At 37.9% G+C, this 19,843-nt stretch overlaps 2 protein-coding genes across 7 annotated transcripts in view; both read left to right on the forward strand.

Moving 5' to 3' along the window:
- The window catches only part of reps2 (RALBP1 associated Eps domain containing 2), a 56,502-nt gene extending 50,056 nt beyond the window's left edge, over positions 1–6,446 (forward strand). The window contains exons 18-19 of the mRNA XM_065269158.2: positions 142–247; positions 4,904–6,446. Of these exons, the coding sequence (XP_065125230.1) occupies positions 142–247; positions 4,904–4,972 (175 nt within the window). The 3' untranslated portion in view covers positions 4,973–6,446. The remainder of the gene's footprint in view (positions 1–141; positions 248–4,903) is intronic.
- Positions 6,447–12,030: 5,584 nt separating this feature from the next.
- Positions 12,031–19,843, forward strand: part of nhsa (Nance-Horan syndrome a (congenital cataracts and dental anomalies)) — a 116,592-nt gene continuing 108,779 nt past the window's right edge. For 5 of the 6 annotated variants that reach the window (XM_065269000.1, XM_065269002.1, XM_065269003.1 and 2 more), the window contains exon 1: positions 12,031–12,463. In XM_065269000.1, coding sequence (XP_065125072.1) covers positions 12,187–12,463 — 277 coding nt within the window. In that variant the 5' untranslated portion in view covers positions 12,031–12,186. The remainder of the gene's footprint in view (positions 12,464–19,843) is intronic. The other variant, XM_065269005.2, reaches the window with a different exon arrangement.

A 19,843-nucleotide genomic window follows, 5' to 3' on the forward strand; every position in this document is an offset into this window, starting at 1 on the left:
CACTGAGCATAACAAGATACATCCAGCAATTATTTTTGATTTGTTTGAAACTCTGGAAACATTGATTGGGTCCCATCATGACTATATATGTAAGAACATGTGTAAATACTTACAGGTTGTGATAAGTGTGGTCGGTTGCAGGTTGCCTCCTAAACAGAAGAGAGAGATCCAGATGGCCATTCGTAAAAACAGAGAGACCAACGCAGTCCTGACACGTCTTAACAGTGAACTACAACAACAGCTGAAGGTACAACTGATTCATATGCTGCAGATTCATATACGCAGATTCATAAACGGCAGATTAATTTACGACATGCCGGATTCATATACGGCACTGCAGATTCATAAACGGCAGATTCTTAAACAGCAGATTCATTTACGACACGCCATATTCATATATGGCAAGGCAGATTCATATACGGCAGATTCATATACGACAGATTTATATACGGCACAGCAGATTCAATAACGGTAGATTCATAAACAGCAAATTCATATACGGCAGATTCATATACGGCAGATGCATATACAGCACGGCAGATTCATATACGGCACGGCAGGTTCATATATGGCAGATTCATATACGGCAGATTCATATATGGAAGATTCATATACGGCATATTCATATACAGCACAGCAGATTCATATAAGGCAGATGGATATACGGCACGGCAGATACATATACGGCAGATTCATATACGGCACATTCATATATGGCACAGCAGATTCATATATGGCAGATTCATATATGGCCGATTCATATATAATATATGGCAGATTCATATACAGCAGATTCATAAGCTGCAGATTCATATATGGCATTTTCATATATAATATATGACAGATTCATATACGGCAGATTCATATACAGCACGGCAGATTCATATACGGCACGGCAGATTCATATATGGCACAGCAGATTCATATATGGCACAGCAGATTCATATATGTCAAATTTATATACGGCACGGCAGATTCATATACGGCAGATTCATATACGGCACGGCAGATCCATCCATATACAGCAGATTCATATATAATAGATTTATATACAGCAGACTCATATACTGCAGATTCATATATAATAGATTCATATACAGCAGATTCATATACAGCAGATTCATGTACAGCAGATTCATATATAATAGATTCACATACAACAGATGTATTTTGATCCATTTTAATGCATAGGAAAGATACGGCAGATTCATATACGGCAGATGCATATACAGCACGGCAGATTCATAAACGGCAGATTCGTAAACGGCAGATTCATATACGGCAGATTCATCTACAGCAAGGCAGATTCATATATGGCAGATTCATATACGGCAGATACATATACGGCATATTCATATATGGCACAGCAGATTCATATATGGCAGATTCATATACGACACAGCAGATTCATATATGGCAGCTTCATATATAATATATGGCAGATTCATAAACTGCAGATTAATATATGGCAGCTTCATATATAATATATGGCAGATTCATAAACTGCAGATTCATATACGGCAGATTCATATACGGCACGGCAGATTCATATACGGCACGGCAGATTCATATACGGCACAGCAGATTCATATACAGCACGGCAGATTTCTATACGACACAGCAGATTTATATACATCAAATTCATATACGGCACGGCAGATTCATATACGGCACGGCAGATCCATATATGGCAGGTACATAAACGGCAGATTCATACACGGCACAGCAGATTCATATACGGCACAGCAGATCCATATATGGCAGATTCATAAACGGCAGATTCATATACGGCAGATTCATATATAATAGATTCATATACAGCAGATTCATGTACAGCAGATTCATTTATAATAGATTCACATACATTTTTTGATCCATTTTAATGCATAGGAAAGAATTCACACCACTACCCATAATTCTCATATATCTCTTCCAGTCTGTATATAGACTTGTGTCGGCGTTTATACACACACACAGATGGCTTCTGTTACACTGAAGATGAGCAGAATTGCGGCACTCAAATCATTCAGCGATATGCCCTTATTACTGCACACACACACTCACATTAAATGCAAGCTTGGATTATGGGTTCGAACAGCTGTCCACTTTAAAATAGTGTTTCCTATAACAGCTGTGTCACGTGTGTGTCTGCGGCAGTGAATGTTTCTCGTGAGCAGAGGAATCTGCTTTGACCTGCGCTTTTTTACAACCATGAGTGAAAGAGAGAGAAGATGTCACAGTAATAGACCTAATGCTGCACTCTTTCCCCTAAACATCATCATGCATGATATTTGTAAATAAAATAATTTTTTCACACAGAAAGAAATGTCAAAGTAGATTGGCTTAGGTTTTTGTGCCGTGCATCCTACATACAGTAAAAACAGAATTATCAGAAGAATAACGTCTGTAAATGGCAGAAACATTTTAAATTCATGCAACCTGAGCTTAAAGTGTAGACCGAGAGCCATTTAGTTTGGTATCATCTAGTTATGTTTTGCATTTTACCATGGCCGCTGTGTATCTTGTTCCTGATTTGAGTTAATTTGTAGCCGATTCATCCAGCAATGAACCACGTTTTATTCTGTGGAATTGCGTAAAATTAGGCCAGGTTTGGTATAGAGGTATTAGATAACGTAAAATGTGGATGTCTGAGATGTTTGTCCATGTTGTATTGGAAGATAAAAATGATAAAAATGATAAATGTGACTTTTACTGACAAATGAAGACAGGTTGAGATGTATGGTTTTGGTTTATGTGGAAATGTCTGCACATCACTTTCATCTTCTTTCTGATGTCACATGAAGGTTGAGACTTTGGGTCACATCGTCTGATGGTTGCATTCCTCTTTTGACAAATGTTTGTCTGCTGAACTGAGATCAGCTTTTTAGTGGCTCTTTAACTCTTTTCCCGCCAGCATAAAAAAAAAATTGTCAGCCAGCCATCTAATATATAAAAAAGAACAGACTTTCAAACAAACAAACCAAAAAATAAATATAAAGAAACGTTTCATCCATCCTTCGTTTGTTCTCTTTTATCACTTCTCAAATATTGATAGGTGTCTTAAAAAATACAATATTTTTAGCAAAAAGCTGAAATAATTTCATTTTTGTAAAGGACTTTTGATAGAGATCAGATTCAGAACGATGATCAAAACATACACAGAGTTTTTACTGTTTTTGAATCAGTGGATGCTTCAGTGTTTTATAAGTTGCATAAGAGTTCCACCTAGTGGATAATAGCAGAAATACTTCTTATTGGCCAGGAAGCGTTACCTCTTGAGGTGTCAAATTCGCGTAAACCGCGTCTAGTTTGCCGCTTGAACATTTTGAGTTTACTCGCTTCATTCGCGCGTTAAATTTTAGTCATCGAGACATTCACATGAAAATTTGCGTCATGGGAGGGCCTTCCATAGGCTTCTGCGACTCCGCATGCTTCCTGTAATCACGTCACTACTAGAGCAAGTGCCGTGTTTTTCTGCCAAAGCTAAATTTTTTAACTTGCACGTTCCCGCGGCAAAAGGCGAAATCGTGTCTACTGCGCTTAACGCCTCATTCGTGTCGCGAGACCTCCAGACGCGCGTCAACGCGTCTTTATATTGACTTAAGATTGAAATCACTCGCACTTGACGCCTCTACGATGGCTGGTCTGAACGCTGCATTAACCAACATGATAACTCGTCAATGGTGGGGAATGAGTTAAAGACTTAAACAAACCACTAAACCTAAATATAAAACTTCGGCACACAATTTATCTGTTATGAATGAAACTTTTAATGTGCATTTTAAGTAAGGGATAATGTAGAGGCAGCCGGTAGTTATCGGGAAATAAGCCCCGACAGTGTGATCAGGAGCCGACGCGAAGCGGAGGGTCTTGTATCACACTGAAGGAGCTTATTTCCCGATAACTACCGGCTGCCTCTACATTATCCCGCTTATTACACGGCTACTTGCCACATAAGAAAAAAAACTGGACATGAATATGAATTTGAAACATTTTATTGGCATATTTGTTTTAAATTAACATTTTTATCCTTCCGCGAAACTTTGCACAGATGCATAAAATGATCGTAATACCTTATTAAGATCCTCTGCTTCATACTGGTCTGTCTCCATTTTTTCTCTTTTAGCCAGTCTTTGAGAAGTTTTAATTCCCATTCTGTATTTTTTTGTGTGTTGGCTTCGTAGCTGTCATGCTCTATTTTGTCAAGTTCAGTCTCAGTAAGCTCTCTGTGTCTTGTTGTTGTTCGTTCTTCTATCCACTGTTTAAATGTTTTGTTTTTTCCGTACATGTTAAAATTAATGTCAAAATGTTGTGGATGTCCAGTGTTTGTCACAAGATGGCGCCAAACAGTAATCTTTATTGGCACAGAGCGATTTAAATCGTTCAAGTAGTACCGGCTATGCTTTATTATTTTGGAGCGGTTATTATTTGAAAAGAACGAACCTGCAAATGTCTCGTGTTCGTCGGAGGGGGGGGGGTGTTCGGGTTTGAAGCAGCGTGGGGATGGGTGGATGGTGGCAGGGTTTTTCATTTTGAAGTGAATTATCTTAACTCAAGTCACTTTTACTCCTGTTTTATTCTTTTTAACATTTTAAACTGTTTTTATTAAAATCACAGTTATCTTCTTTAATTGTTATTTTAAATTCTCATATATCTTTGTTTTTATTGTGATTTTATCGTGTATCTCTTATTTTTACATTTTCTTTTTTATATATTGTTTTCTCATTTCTGTGTAAAGCACTTTGAATGACCTCTGTGTATGAAATGTGCTATACAAATAAACTTGCCTTGCCTGCCTTTAATAATGTTACATAGAAAAAGAGTTTAGTTTGAGTCCCCGAGCTTACATCAAATATCGGTTTTATCCCAGCTCTGTCTTTTCTCTTTTTCTTCTTGTTATGAGGTTGTTCATCGGGAGCGAGTTACTCTGGAGTCCCAGCTGGATTTGTTGCGGCCCGTGACGTCAACCTGACCAATCACACAGCGTTTCTGTCCGGTTTCTATGTTTCCAGTACACACACATCTCATCTTTTGTCTGGTGATGTTTTGGTGATGGTTTATGAGCTGTAATTCAATCACACGTCACCGTTCTTATTAAAGTGACCAAACGATGGAGGCACCACAAACACAGAAAGATGATATTCACCACCACACGAGGACAACTTAAGGATTTGTTGGGTTAAAATGTTTTTAGGTTTGGATTTGTGTTTGTGTGTTTGTTTTATAACCAGACATTACTAACACAGCTAACTGGAAAAAACTTCATCCCAGGAAATTGAAAATCTATTTTTAGTTGATTTAATTGTTTTCGTATGTTTTGTTTGTAAACGCACAGATTCATCCAGGATTTAAAGTACTGTTTCTGTTTGTGTTCTGGTAGGCCAATCCTGTTACACCAACAATAAGCTTGTAAGGGTGAATCCAACAAAAATGCAAGCAGGTTATATTTACAACCCAAACATGAAAGAAATAACTAGAATCATTTTGCTAAAAGAAAATATTTAATATTTAGTCCCCCCTACAAAAAACGTTTTACTTTTCATTTATCATTTTCATTACTGTAACTTTTACTGATTTTTACTCAAATGATTTCTGTTTCAAGCAGTTTAAACTAAAGGCAATACAGCAAACAACTTTTTAAATATTTATCAAAAATGGGATATAGTTTCTTCTTCTTTCATTACAGTAATGAGAATTTGGCAAATTGATAATATTGTCAATAAAAACTTTCTAATGGATTTCTTTGATTTTGGGCTGAAATGTGACCAGTGCGTCTTACTGGAGAGGTTTCACTCATAAAGATCACTGGTGCAACTTTAGCTTTGTCGAATCGTCTCTGTTTGCCGGGTCTGAGTTAGTAAATGTGGGATGTTTTGTATGTGTTTATGCATGAAGGTTAATGTTTACGCTGAAGAGGTGGCAGAAATGCATTTATTTTTACACATCTATAGGAAGAGGCATGTAAATGAGTGTAGTTTGATAACACAGATATATGTTTAAGACTACTGAATGTTTGAATGTACATTAACTTCAGTTAATGACTGTGCTTGTACTGTATTACAAAAAACCTTTGGGTGTCACAATCTATCAGTATATGTTCAAAGAAATTATTTTTACATTTCCTTTTATCGCTTGCCATATCTTTAACTTTTCGATCACTTCATTAGCATTTCTAACTCTCCTAAAAACCCATGTGACTGTTTTGGGGAAATTATGAAATGTGCAAAAAAGTGATTGTTTGAAAAAAGCTACAAATGAAAACCAGCGAATGCAAAAAAGCTAACAATGTCTGTATTTTTGTGCTAAATTCTTTCCTATGCAAGAAACATTGATGATTTTGGCTTGCCATGTTGTGTTTTTAATGTTGATATGAATTTAGCTGAATCTCTGTGTTTTGATCCAGAAGTGAGGATGTTTGTGAGTGTCAATAAAAGCCTGTGGAATTATGGGAGAATATGATGGAGTAAATGTGTTTAAAATTATTGACTTATTTTGTCTGTTCAAAGTTATATCCAACAACCCCAGACAATGCAAAATATTGAGATATTTTAGCATACCAGCATAAGATGTGAAGTAGCTGTTTGTTGTTTTAGTAATAAAACTTGGCACAATTTCCAACCTTGCATCTTGAATGACACACATGTCAGTAAGTATTAATAACACTTTAAATCTTCTATATGCCTTGCCCCATAAACTTAAAATGTGCTTTACTGTAAACACATTGAGAAATGAGATGTGGTGGTAATGGTTTCGATATCAGGTATTTTGGAATTGCAATTAAACTTATATTTAATTCATGCAATGACAATGTAACTACTCTCTTTAAAAAGAGAACAAATATTTGTATTTTTAAATGTATTTTTTCTGCATATTTCTATAAAAAATATTTTGGTGGGTCCTGAGATAGTTTATAGTCGTCTAAGTGCGTTGTGGGATGAAAAGTTTGGGAACCACTGCTATAGAGTTTAACTTGACATGAACCCAGAACATTCCTTTAAAGAATCATTGATTGATGCTTTTTCTTCAGTCCATCTCTCTGGTTTTCTAACGCTCATCTCAGACCCATAGAGAATCAATTGTGTGTGCACGGTCAATGGATCGAGGGGTCTTGACCTCTACATGTATTTGCACTGTCTGATGTTTTTGTGTTTCAGAACGTTTAAAGCAGATTGGATCCTTCACTGTGGAAGAGAGAGTCGATAACACATGGATGAAGAAGGTATAATGAAATGTATTGTTTTATAATGTTTGCATAAAAAGTTTAAACCATGAAAGCTACTGTGTAGCGGCTCAAGCATCGCACATGATGGGTCATTTTAAATGCTTTCTTATATCAATTTTTGTTCATAAAACTTTCTGTAGTGATATACTATAAACAACACTGAAAAATAACTTGTAAAATGTACTTAATAAAATCCTTGTAACAATTTGCACAAACTTATTTTTTTTAAATTACTGCTTTAATTTCAAGTACAACTTACCTATCAAAATCAAATAAAATATACTTAATTGTTAAATAATAAAGTAAATGTCACTTAATTATTTTTATTTTAATAGTTACATTTATTTTAATTGTTTAATCTATTCCTTTTTTTAAATACTGAAGCATTGCAACAAATATATATAATAAAATATATAATATGACTTACTTTTCCCACACAGTTAATTTTGTAAATAAATTTTTTGTTGTTTTTGTTTATAATTTTACTTAGGAAAATCTAGTTTTCAATAAATGTTAATATTACATTATGTAGAAATGATGAGGGTTCATCTAATATAGATTAGTTATATATATATATATATATATATATATATATATATATATATATTTTTTTTTTTTTTTTTTTTTTTTTAAATAATCGAAGTGAAAAGTTGGTTGAATTTAAAAAGTTATAGTTTATTCAACTAATGGTACATTTTAAGTTGAATAAACTTTCATTGTTTTAGCTGTTACCAACTGAAGTTTTTTTTAAGTTGATCAAACTTTTCATTTTTTTACTCAAAAATAATAAGTTGGAGGAAGAATCTGTGGACATCAGAATAAATATACAAAAATGGTATAAAGAAAAGTTACACTACTGGAATAATGAATGTTATAAATTTTTGCAAAAATGTTTTATAGTCAAATGTGCACGCCAATGGGATCCTTTATCAAGAACTCAAAAGAAATTTAACAATTGCTTTTTTGTTTTTTCCCTTTGTTTTTCTATTCATCCCAACAACGAACATCAAATTATTAACTTGATCGATTTTAGATTATTGACCAAACATCGCATGCGACGACTTTAGAGTTTAAAGTTAAACTTATATCTGTGTATGTTTGGATATGCAGTTGACAGAGTGAGTCTGACCTCAGTGTCTGATAACAGATCATTGTTCTGTCCCAGCAGCAGTGGATGAAAACAATGGAGGATAACACGCTTATAAAAACATATGACATACAAACCCTGGACCTCACATCCTCAGCTAAACACACGACTGCACTTATGAACTTTTACTTTAAATCACATTTCAAAATGCCTGGTTGTCAATGCATTAGATAACAAGATATCTCTTTTTAAAGATATACCTGTGAATAACAAGCATTCTACAAACAAGTTTATTTAGGTTTAAATACTAAAATAATAGATATATTGAACAAAATAAAGACCAAAGTTATTTAATCACAATCTGGATCTGAAAGTAGTAGTTATTTTGGAGAAGAGCTCAAGCATTGTTCATATTTTGTTAAGTGACACAATGACACACAATTACATGTTGTATAAGTGCCCAAATACATATTTAGGTCACTGTCATGACGACATATTTATACAACAATACCCCACCCCCAAAACAAACAAACATGTCACAAACCTGTCAGTATAGATTTAGGTCACATGAGTGTTTTTGCATTTTCATCAGTCTCAGTGTATTTAGCAGACAAAAACTGCCATTGATTACTAATGTCTTGTAAAATATTAAGCATCTTTTTTAAACAGGTTTAATTCCTATCTTTCTCGCAGTGAGAGTAAAGGATCAAATATGTTGAGCAGTTGGAGACAGATGAGATGAGATGTATGTTTTAGTGGTGAGACATATTTAGACACACATATATAGACTCACTCCCTCATTGCAGCTGTGCTACTCTTACAAAGACTTGTGCATTACGGAGGTCAGGGGTCACACAGCCACTCTCTCCATCTACCCAAAATAACCTGCAGACTTAACCACAGTGTACCTCTCTCACTGGCCCCTGGAGGCCCCCAAGATTAAAAAGCTGAGGAAGGTTTTTAAAATTTCTCAGAAAGTGCATTCCCAAAAATGACTTATGATAGACTGTAAAGGCATGATTTGCATGTGTGCTACAAGAGTAACTCACCCAGATTCATCCAACAGCAGGTTTCAAAGGAATTTTTTTAAAGATTTGTGCTGGTGTGATATTAAAGAGACCTGTGATGGATCCACCACTAGAGGGATCTGCCCAATGAAATTAAATCACAAACCTCCCTTCATTCAGTGAGTAAACTAAAAGGACATTCAACATTTACTCCCTGTGTGCCACTACATATAAAAACATTTATATTTTATTGATGATATTAATTAATGAGCAAATGAGTATAATTTCAGAGAGAGAGAGAGAGTGAGTTGGCGAGTGAGAGCGATAGAGTGTGGAGTTGGGGAGTGAGAGCAATAGAGTGAGTTGGGGAATGAGAGCGATAAAGTGAGTTGGGGAGTGAGAGCGATAGAGCAAAAGAGTGAGTTGGGGAGTGAGAGCTATAGAGTGAGTTAGGGAGTGAGAGTGATAAAAAGAGAGTTGGGGAGTGAGAGCGATATAGTGAGTGAGAGAATGAGAGTGATAGAGTGAGTTGGAGAGTGAGAGCGATAGAGAGAGTGAGTTGGAGAGTAAGAGTGATAGAGTGATGGAGTGAGTTGAGGAGTGAGGGTGATAGAGTGAGTTGGGGAGTGAGAGCAATAGAGTAAGTTGGAGAGTAAGAGTTGGGGGTAAGGGCGATAGAGCAATAGTCTGAGTTGGGGAGTGACAGCAATAGAGCAATAATGTGAGTTGGGGAGTGAGAGCGATAGAGAGATAGAGTCAGCTGGAGAGTAAGAGTGATAGTGTGAGTTGGAGAGTAAGAGTGATAGAGCGATAGAGTGAGTTGGAGAGTAAGAGTGATAGAGTGAGTTTGAGAGTAAGAGTGATAGAGTGAGTTAGAGAGTGAGAGCGAGAGAGTGAGTTGGGGAGTGAAAGCGATAGAGCGAAATAGTGAGTTGAGGAGTGAGAACGATAGAGCAATAGAGTGAGTTGGAGAGGGACAGCGAGAGAGTGAGTTGGGGAGTGAGAGCGATAGAGTAAGTTGTAGAGTAAGAGTGATAGGGTGAGTTGGGGAGTGAGAGCAAAAGAGCAATAGGGTGAGTTGGGGAGTGAGAGCGATAGAGAGATAGAGTGAGTTGGAAAGTAAGAGTGATAGAGTGAGTGAGAGCGAGAGAGTGAGTTGGGGAGTGAGAGCGATAAAGCGAAATAGTGAGTTGGGGAGTGAGAATGATAGAGCAATAGAGTGAGTTGGAGAGTGAGAGCGAGAGAGTGAGTTGGGGAGTGAGAGCAATATAGTGATTTGGGGAGTGAGAGCAATATAGTGATTTGGGGAGTGAGAGCGATATAGTGAGTTGGGGAATGAGAACAATAGAGCAATAGAGTGAGTTGGGGAGTGAGAGCGATAGAGCAATAGTGTGAGTTGGGGAGTGAGAGCGATAGAGCGATATAGTGAGTTGGGGAGTGAGAACGATAGAGCGATATAGTGAGTTGGGGAGTGAGAGCAATAGAGCGATATAGTGAGTTGGGGAGTGAGAACGATAGAGCAATAGAGTGAGTTGGAGAGTGAGAGCGAGAACGAGAGGGTAAGTTAAGAGAGAGAGAGAGAGAATGAGAGAGAAAGAGTGAGAGCGATAGAGTGAGTTAAGAGAGAGAATGAGAGAGAGAGTGCATGCACTAGAGTGAGTTGGAGAGAGTGAGCAAGTGAGTTAAATAGTGAGAGTAAGAGTGAGAGAGTGAGTTAGCGAGAGAGAGAGAGCATAAGAGAGAGTGGGAGTGCATGCTCTGTGTGTGTGTGTGTGTGTGTGTGTGTGTGTGTGTGTGTGTGTGTGTGTGTGTGTGTGTGTGTGTGTGTGTGGCAGTAGGATGGGCTTGAGTAAAGTGAGCACTGTGCCTCTTATCAGACAGGCTTTAGTGAAACACTCACTCAGCAAATGTGAATGAAACACTCTCAGTGATGTTTAGCTACAGGAATGTTACACGCTAACCTACAGAGAGCTGGGATGTGCAAACACATTACAAAACCCATTCATACTGCTTTGTCCACAAGCATCAACGTTAATTCTGTTCTATAGTGAAGAGCAGATGTCGCAGGACTACAGTATATCGCTCAGGTCCTATAAGATAACTATCAGATACTGTAGCTGTAAAAATGCATGGCTGTACTTTAAATCTCTTTAAACAAAAGTATTTGAAATCAATTGTCCTTTATCAAAAGTAATCATGTTCTTTGGCATTTTGTTTGCCATTGTCAAAAGCATGGTTTTACTACAGTAACCATGATATTTTGTTGTAACTGGTTAAAATAATAAAATAATAATTAATAAAACCATGGTTCGTTTTTATCATGAAAATAATGTAGGCTGTAGGCAGATATTTACAAATCAGTGTAGACAGTCACCATTTAAAAAATAAATTAATAAATAAATGTTAATGTGTATGTATAACTTATTAGAATAAAAGGTTACTATGAAAAATCAATTTTACACAGTGTGTTTTCTCAAAATTGGTTTTGCCTGACTGGTTTCAAATATCTGCTTCAAAAGTGTTAGGATACATATTATAAACGTTAAAAACCTTTTCTATTCTGTCTGTCTCTCTGCCTGCATGCCCAAACCTATGAATGAAAACGTTGCAGTCCGGATCCAGCTTATGTTTGCACTCCGCTCCGGGTATTCGCTCCATCTTTCCTTAAAAGCAGTGCAAGTTTGAAGCTCAGAAAAACACGCGAGCGGGTGAAACGCGGATCAGAGCGGCATACGGAGCGGTACCGCGCGCGCGTGTGTCCGGAGGATGGAGGACGCGCCGCACGAGACCCTGGACTAACGGGGTCTTTACTTTCTATGGGAGCGGTTCGAGATTTCCCGAAAGAGTGGATTTTATATTGATACACTACAATGCCATTCGCCAAACGGATCGTGGAGCCTCAGTTTCTGTGCAGACGCACGGAGTCAGAAGAAGCTTTACCGTTCCAGGACCTGTGCGCCATCAGTAATGTGGCTCTGTCTCGGACCCTGCGCCAGCTTTCGGACCTGGCTAAGCACGCGTCCTCGCTCTTTCACGAGCTGGAACACGAGCTGGTCTCCACGAACCGGCGCGTCTGGGCTCTCCGGGATAAAATCAACCGGATCCAGGACACCACGGATGCGCTCGACCCCAAACAGGAGGCAGTGCGTGAGTACACCCCTTTATCTGAGTTTGATTTGTTTGCACTTTTATTAAAAGGAAAGTAACTTTGTAAAGTCGATTTAACAATTCAGTTGATATAAACATTAACTTATGCGCAATTACGCACTTTTGAACCTGCACAATTTGGTCACTCACCAGGGATTTCCAACCACGCTCCCAGTCCTTAAAAAGAGTCACTGGTGTCTTTAAGTGTTATGTAATAATGATGCAAATCTGTCCTACATTTGCACATGCTTTGCATACTGGAGCCTATCAATATTTGGTGTCTGGGTTGATGTGGTTCGTGGTTAAAGATCCAGGCTAGTGACCCAAAGCATATGGGTTTAAACCCAGCATAGTGTGATTCAGCTCTGAAGCCTTGGTCAGGACACTAAACCTCAGGAGGTTTGTAATAAGTTTCACTGTGAATTACGAAGTGGAAGTTAAAGGTTCAACCAGAGGAGTGGGTGTGATACATGGGAAAATATGATTTTCATTACAGTGGTTGGACATTTCCGTGTTGCATAAGAACAGACCATTTTATTCACACACGTGCCAAAGCGAAACAAACCTATGCATGATGGATTGATACAGAATATGAGAACGTGTACTGTGATCACTTGATGTTGAACTAGTTTGTGTGGTTTCGTGAGTAGTTAAGAGTCTTCTGTGTATCTGATGATGCGCATTTTACACAGCGCACACCAGATGGATAGTGAAAGTATTTTGTGTGCTTGCTCCCCTTAAGGGCAAAGCTAAAAATGATAAGTTTTGTCATGAGGAAAATATAATAAAAAGTATTGTGTAAAAAGCATTTATATGTTTACACAATTTTTGTAGTTTGTGTAACTTTTAATTAGATTAGACACTCGCCAAAAATTAAAAAAATTGAATATGAACAAATGAATAAAATGAATGAACGGGTGCATGGGAATTAAATGTTCACCAAAGCTCAAATCTTGTTTTATTATTTATTTATTATTATTATATTATTAATAATAATAACAATAGTAGTAGCAGTGTTTTGATTTTAATTTGTGTGTGTGAAATGTTTTGCTATACTATGCTTGTTATCCTCATCATTTTTTTTTAAAACTTGAAAGTTAGTTGAAAGTTTACTGTTCAGTGTTGTTTGAAGAATATAGACCAGTGGTCTTCAACATGGTGCCCGTTGGCACTAGGTTGCCCGTACGGTGTCTGTAAGTTGCCCACCAAAGCACATTCTATTAATAGCCTCAATTTTAATGTTTATTTATTACATATTGTGCATATTAGCTTGGCTTCTTTTTAACATTTTAGACAATGATAAAATATATCAACAAGTAAAATCAACAAGTTTTAAGTAGACTATATTAAAAATATAAAAAAATCTCTCCAGCCCTGTTTTATCCATCGTGGTAGCTCTTGCTCACAAAAAGCTTGGAGACCCCTGATGTAGACCATAGCAGAGACCCTCCACCGTGCAGTTAGACTTCAGAATCTCCTGATCTTTAGGGTTACAGTCTGTTTAACACCCAATCCTTCAGCCCTCCTTCCTTCCCTCATCCGTCTTTCTTTAGCCACCGATAGTTTGTTTTCCAGTGGGAGATCCATTCAGACACTTTCCTCATAGCGTTCCTGTTCCTGTACTTCAGTCGTTTGTCCTGGGGTCAGAGAGGAAGTCTGGCCATATATAGACGCTTATGCAAAGTTCCTAACATCAGATACTACAATCCAGATCCCTCCAGAGAGTTTGTAAAGCTGAATGATCTGTTTCAGTGCTTTGTCTGGGTCAATACATAAACAAGCGCTCGCGTTTTTGTTGAGGGCCTGTTTAACCTGTCATTCGGAGGGGTTAAAGGTCACTAATGCACCTGGTCCAGCGCTAGTCGCCAGTACCTGTGGGTCCAGACAGACAGATTACATCATTAATCTCACAGATTGGGATCATTTCAGATAAACTGGACATTGTAATTGCTTAGTCATATTTTGTTTTTTGTTATCGTGTTGGACTTGCAGAGTCATGTAAATGTTTTCAGGAACCAGACATTGTAGTGTTGCTATCACAAGCATCAGTGTTATTGTTATTATTACTCATGCATGGGGTAACCTTTAAATCCAAATGTAAACTATTTATGCAACTATTTGTATTAAAAAACGTAACATCTTAACAGCTGTATTCATGTGGATTAATTGATAAAGCATTGCATTGGGATGAACTGCGTTTTTGCTCCCTTAAAGGGAAGGGGATAGCACACAAAAAGTCTCTTTAGATAAAGACAATGTTGACATTCACCAGGTGTATTTCAGATCCCTATTAATACAACTGCTCTCCTTACAATTTAAACACTACGAGTTTTGCTCTTTAAAGTGTGACATTGGGATTTTTTCTTCCGACTGGAATTCGCCCTTAGCAACATGAAGATGATGTATGTATAGTTTGAATGCACTGTAAGTTGCTTTGAATGAAAGCGTCTGCCAAATACATAAATGTAAATGTGATGTAAATGTGAATGCATAGCTCCACAACTACCTGCAGTTCTTTGTCAATTTGATGTAAGCTTTACAAATTTTCTTTTGATTTTTACATTTTTAGAGAAAAATGTTAGATTCTTTTGTTATTTCTTAAAGTATTATAAGTGACAATGTACAATATTAGAGGCACTTTTAAAAGTCTAAAGTGTTATTGTTGTGCTAATGACATATTGAATCGATGTGTTTACGCCCTCCCCCCAATTCTCTAATGACCCACCGTCATCCCTTTCATAGTAATGATTATGTAGGGTGTACTTAAACAACAGATGACCTTATATGAATCTGAATTAGTGCAAATGTAAGTGTTTGTGTGTTTGCATGCGTGTGTGTGTGTTTGTTGAGGCTTAGAGAGCATGTGCAAGAGTCTGTTTGCCATGTTTGACCTAATTGTGTCAGAATCATGCTAGAAATGACAGAGATGAGGAAAGTGCACACGCATGCACACACACGCGCGCGCGCGCGCACACACACACACACACACACACACACACACACACACACACAGAAGAGCACACACGTTCACAATGCCATGTGGAGCACTGGGACTGTAAACAGATCCTTAATGCATGCTAGTTTTGAAAGGAACCATACATAGACACAGAGACACACATATACACACATACACATACACACACACTCTCACACAACAAGACACACACACACACACACACAGAAGAGCACACATGTTCACAATGCCATGTGGAGCACTGGGACTGTAAACAGATCCTTAATGCATGCTAGTTTTGAAAGGAACCATACATAGACACAGAGACACACATATACACACATACACATACACACACACTCTCACACAACAAGACACACACACACACACACACACACACACACACACACACACACACACACACACACACACACACACACACACACACACACACATTCTGGTTTCCATGTTTTGTGGGGACATTCCATAGACGTAATGCATTTTATACCATACAAACTGTATATTCTATTCCCCTTACCTACCCCTTTCCCTAACCCTAACCATCACTTTCTTGTACCTTAGATTTTCAAGAAACATCATCTTGTTTGATTTATAAGCTTGTTTCCTCATGGGGACATCAAAATGTCCCCACAAGGTCACAAAAACACTGGTATTCCTATCTTTGTGGGGACAATTGGTCCCCACAACGTGATAATTACCAGGTACACACACGCACACACACGCACACACACACACACACACACACACACACACACACACACACACACACACACACACACACACACACACACACACACACACACACACACACAGTAGTAGTGTGTAGTTTGGTTTATATCAGTGTCATATATAATTTGGTATATTTTGAAGTATTATTTATTTACTATATAATATTACATTTGTGTATTAATATGATCTTGTTGAACACACTCGCAAGTTTCTGCTATGACAGAAAATCTTGCTCGGGTCGTTCATGATCACTCTGAATTTCGTTTATAATTAGGGCTGTCCAAAAAAATATCGATACAGCTAAATACTGTGATAAAATTTTCCCACGCAAGTGTATTGATATTTCGATCTCTACTGTCAAACGACCTCCTCCGCCGCTGCTGTAGTTGGCGCTGTCCAGTTGTCGTTGTCCAGTTGTCTGTTCTCAGAATTTTTACACGTTCACTGTATGATTTAACGAAATACGAATAGCCTAGTATTATGGATGGAGAGGCATTTGCACTTCATTGCATATTTTGAAGGCCCAGCTGAAGTACCCACGGTTCGCCACTGCTGCCATTCGGCCAATGTCTCAGAAGTTAGCGGGAGTGAGAAAATGGCAGAAAATTTTAAATCACCTGCAGCTTTCAAAGCGGACGTGTGGAAGCACTTTGGCTTTAAAAAAAGTAAAAAAAAATCAGCTATATTTTTTACATTTTTGAAAAAAAAAAAAGAAAAAGTATTGCAATGTATCGCAACATGCATTGTACCGTATCGTGACGCATTGTACAACGATCCATGTATCGTACTGTGAGGCCCTTGCCAATACCCAGCCCTGTTTATAATTGATGTTAATCTTTAAAGACAAAGTTTGACTAGGAAACATTTAGAAAGTTTGTGGACCATCATCAGCTTGTAACTCTTTTGAGATCCAGTGTCTCTCTCTCTCTCCCCCTCTCTCTCTCTCTTTCATTTTGTTATAAATGGTGTATGGTGTGTGAATGGAGAGAAACATGAGTGTGAATCAGTGAAGTGTGTCTTCTCTTTCAGATTAACATCTCTGTGGTAACAAGACAAAAGCATTGAATGAGAGACGACTCGTCCGTGACCGTTCCTCTCTCATTTCACTCAAAGCTCCACATCATTTTGATTTCATGGCTTGCTGTTAATAGTTTGTAGAAGTTTAACCTTAATGTCCGGTTTGGGGTTAATATGAAAAAGCAGAGACGCCTACGGTCTTATTTCTGTTGGCATGATGTGACTGTTAGTGTAAGAAAGGGAAAATAACAGATTAATTTTCTGAATTACAGTAATTTACTGCAGATGTACAGTACAGAGATCTGTAAGACACAAACTGTCTATCAAGCAGGTTTCTCTTGTTGTCTTCTCGACTCATCTCCTCTGAATGGCTTGTTTTGATCGGGCATGTCTGTACTTTAGGAAGCGACAAAAACAAACAACACATCAATACACGGCACGTCCGCTCTCTCTTTTGTGAGTGTCAAGTTGCACTTAATCTCAGACACACAATGTTGCGTAAAGTATTACATTTATGCTTGTGACAGATACTTTGTAATGCATAATAAAAATAAGAGAACATATAAAGAGACATAGAAACAAAGAGAGAAACATTACTACGGCCATGCGACTCGGTCCTTTCTGTCATGTTTTGTGGTTTTTGCTCACTGATGTATGAGGACCTGTGTGTGAAGTTCTCCACAGTATTGATTCTTGTTAAAGAGTATCTGTCGTTCAGAGTATTATTTCAGCCCAGAGGAAACATACTGTCACGTCTGAACGATCCTATTTACAATTGAAGCACAATGTCGTAATTATCAGCAGGGAAACTGTGTTTTCTTTAAGCACAGACTTTCAGAGTTTGGGGCGTGTCAGTCGGGCAGAAATGATCTGGTATTGGCTGAAAGTTTGAATGTGGAGGATTTATGTGATTGACAGACTTCCAGCTGTCACGATGAGGGTTTGTGTGGTTGTGGTATGTTGAGAATCTGAGATAAGCAACTGATGGGGTATCAGAATATCAGTCTTGATTCTTAACACGCTTGATTTGTGGAGATCAGACTGCAGTGTTATCTTCTTTTACCAGGGTAAAGTTTTTGAGGTCTGATTCATCCCAGACTCGTGATTTGATAATACTTCACAAAAGAGATGTTACTCTAACAAAAGATCAATAAGGAAGTGAAGGAGTTACAGTTTATTGGTGAAAGGATGTCTGTGTGGACTTTGATACAAAGTTTGACAGGGTGGGACAGAAATTTGAGACAGTGAATGATTTTTGAGATGGGCGTGAACAGAATCTGTCTGTCTCTGTCGTTATCTGTTTCTCTGTCTATTCATCTGTCTGTGTGTCTGTCTCTTCACCTGTTTCTGTATCTGTTTGTCTGTCTGTTGATCTATATTAGTCTGTCTATCCGTCTATCTGTCTTTTTACTATTTCTGTATCCGTCGGACTGCCTGTCTGTCTGTCTATCTATCTGTTTGTTTGTCTGTCTGTCTGTTTGCCTGTTTGTCTATTTGTCTACCTGCCTGTCTGTCCATTTGTCTGTCTGTCTATCCATCCGTCTGTCTGTTTTTCCATCCATCTGTCTATATGTGTGTGTGTCTGTCTGTTTATTCATCTGTCTATCCGTCTGTCTATATGCCTGTCTGTCTGTCTGTCTGTTTATTTGTCTGTCTGTGTGTCTATCTATCTATCTGTCTGTCCATCCGTCTGTCTATATGTCTGTCTGTTTATTTGTCTGTCTCTCTATTTGTCTGTCTGTCTGTCTGTCTGTCTATATATCTGCCTGTCTGTCTATCCACCTGTCTATTCGCCTGTCTATATGTCTGTCTGTCTGTCTGTCTGTCTGTTTATTCTGTCTGTCTGTTTATTCTGTCTGTCTGTCTGTCTATCCATCTGTCTATGTCCATCGGTCTGTCTGTCCATTTGTTTGTCTATATGTCTGTCTGTCTGTTGGTCAGTCAGTCGGTCTATATGTCTGTCTGTCTGTCTGTTTCTTTATTCATCTGTCTGTCTGTCTGTCTGTTTGTTTGTTTATTCATCTGTCTGTCTGTCTGTCTGTTTGTTTATTCGTTTGTTTGTCTGTCTGTTTGTTTATTCATCTGTCTATCTGCCTGTTTGTCTGTCCTTCCATCTGTCTATCCATCTGTCTGTCCGTCTGTCTATATGTCTGTCTGTTTATTCGTCTGTCTATCTGTTTGTCTGTCTGTCTGTCTATATATCTGCCTGTCTGTCTGTCTGTCTATCCATCCATCTGTATCCATCTGTCTATATGTCTATTTATTTGTCTGTCTGTCCGTCTGTCTATCTATCTGTCTGTTTGTCTGTCTGTCCATCCTTCTGTCTATCCGTCTGTCTATATGTCTCTCTGTTTATTTGTCTGTCTGTCTGTATATCTATCTTTCTATCTATCTGTCTGTCTGTCCATTTGTCTGTCTGTCTGTCAATTTGTCTGTCTATCTATCTGTTTGTCTGTCTATATGCCTACCTGTCTGTCTGTTTATTCTTTTGTCTGTCTGTCTGTCCATTTGTCTGTTTATCTATCTGTTTGTCTGTGACTGTCTATATATGCCTGCCTGTCTGTCTGTCTGTCTGTCTATCTATATGTCTATCTATACATCTGTCAATCTGTCTATATGTCTGTCCATCTATCTGTCTGTCTATATTTCTATCTGGTTAT

Source organism: Paramisgurnus dabryanus, chromosome 21, assembly GCF_030506205.2.
Source record: "Paramisgurnus dabryanus chromosome 21, PD_genome_1.1, whole genome shotgun sequence".
NCBI lineage: Eukaryota > Metazoa > Chordata > Actinopteri > Cypriniformes > Cobitidae > Paramisgurnus > Paramisgurnus dabryanus.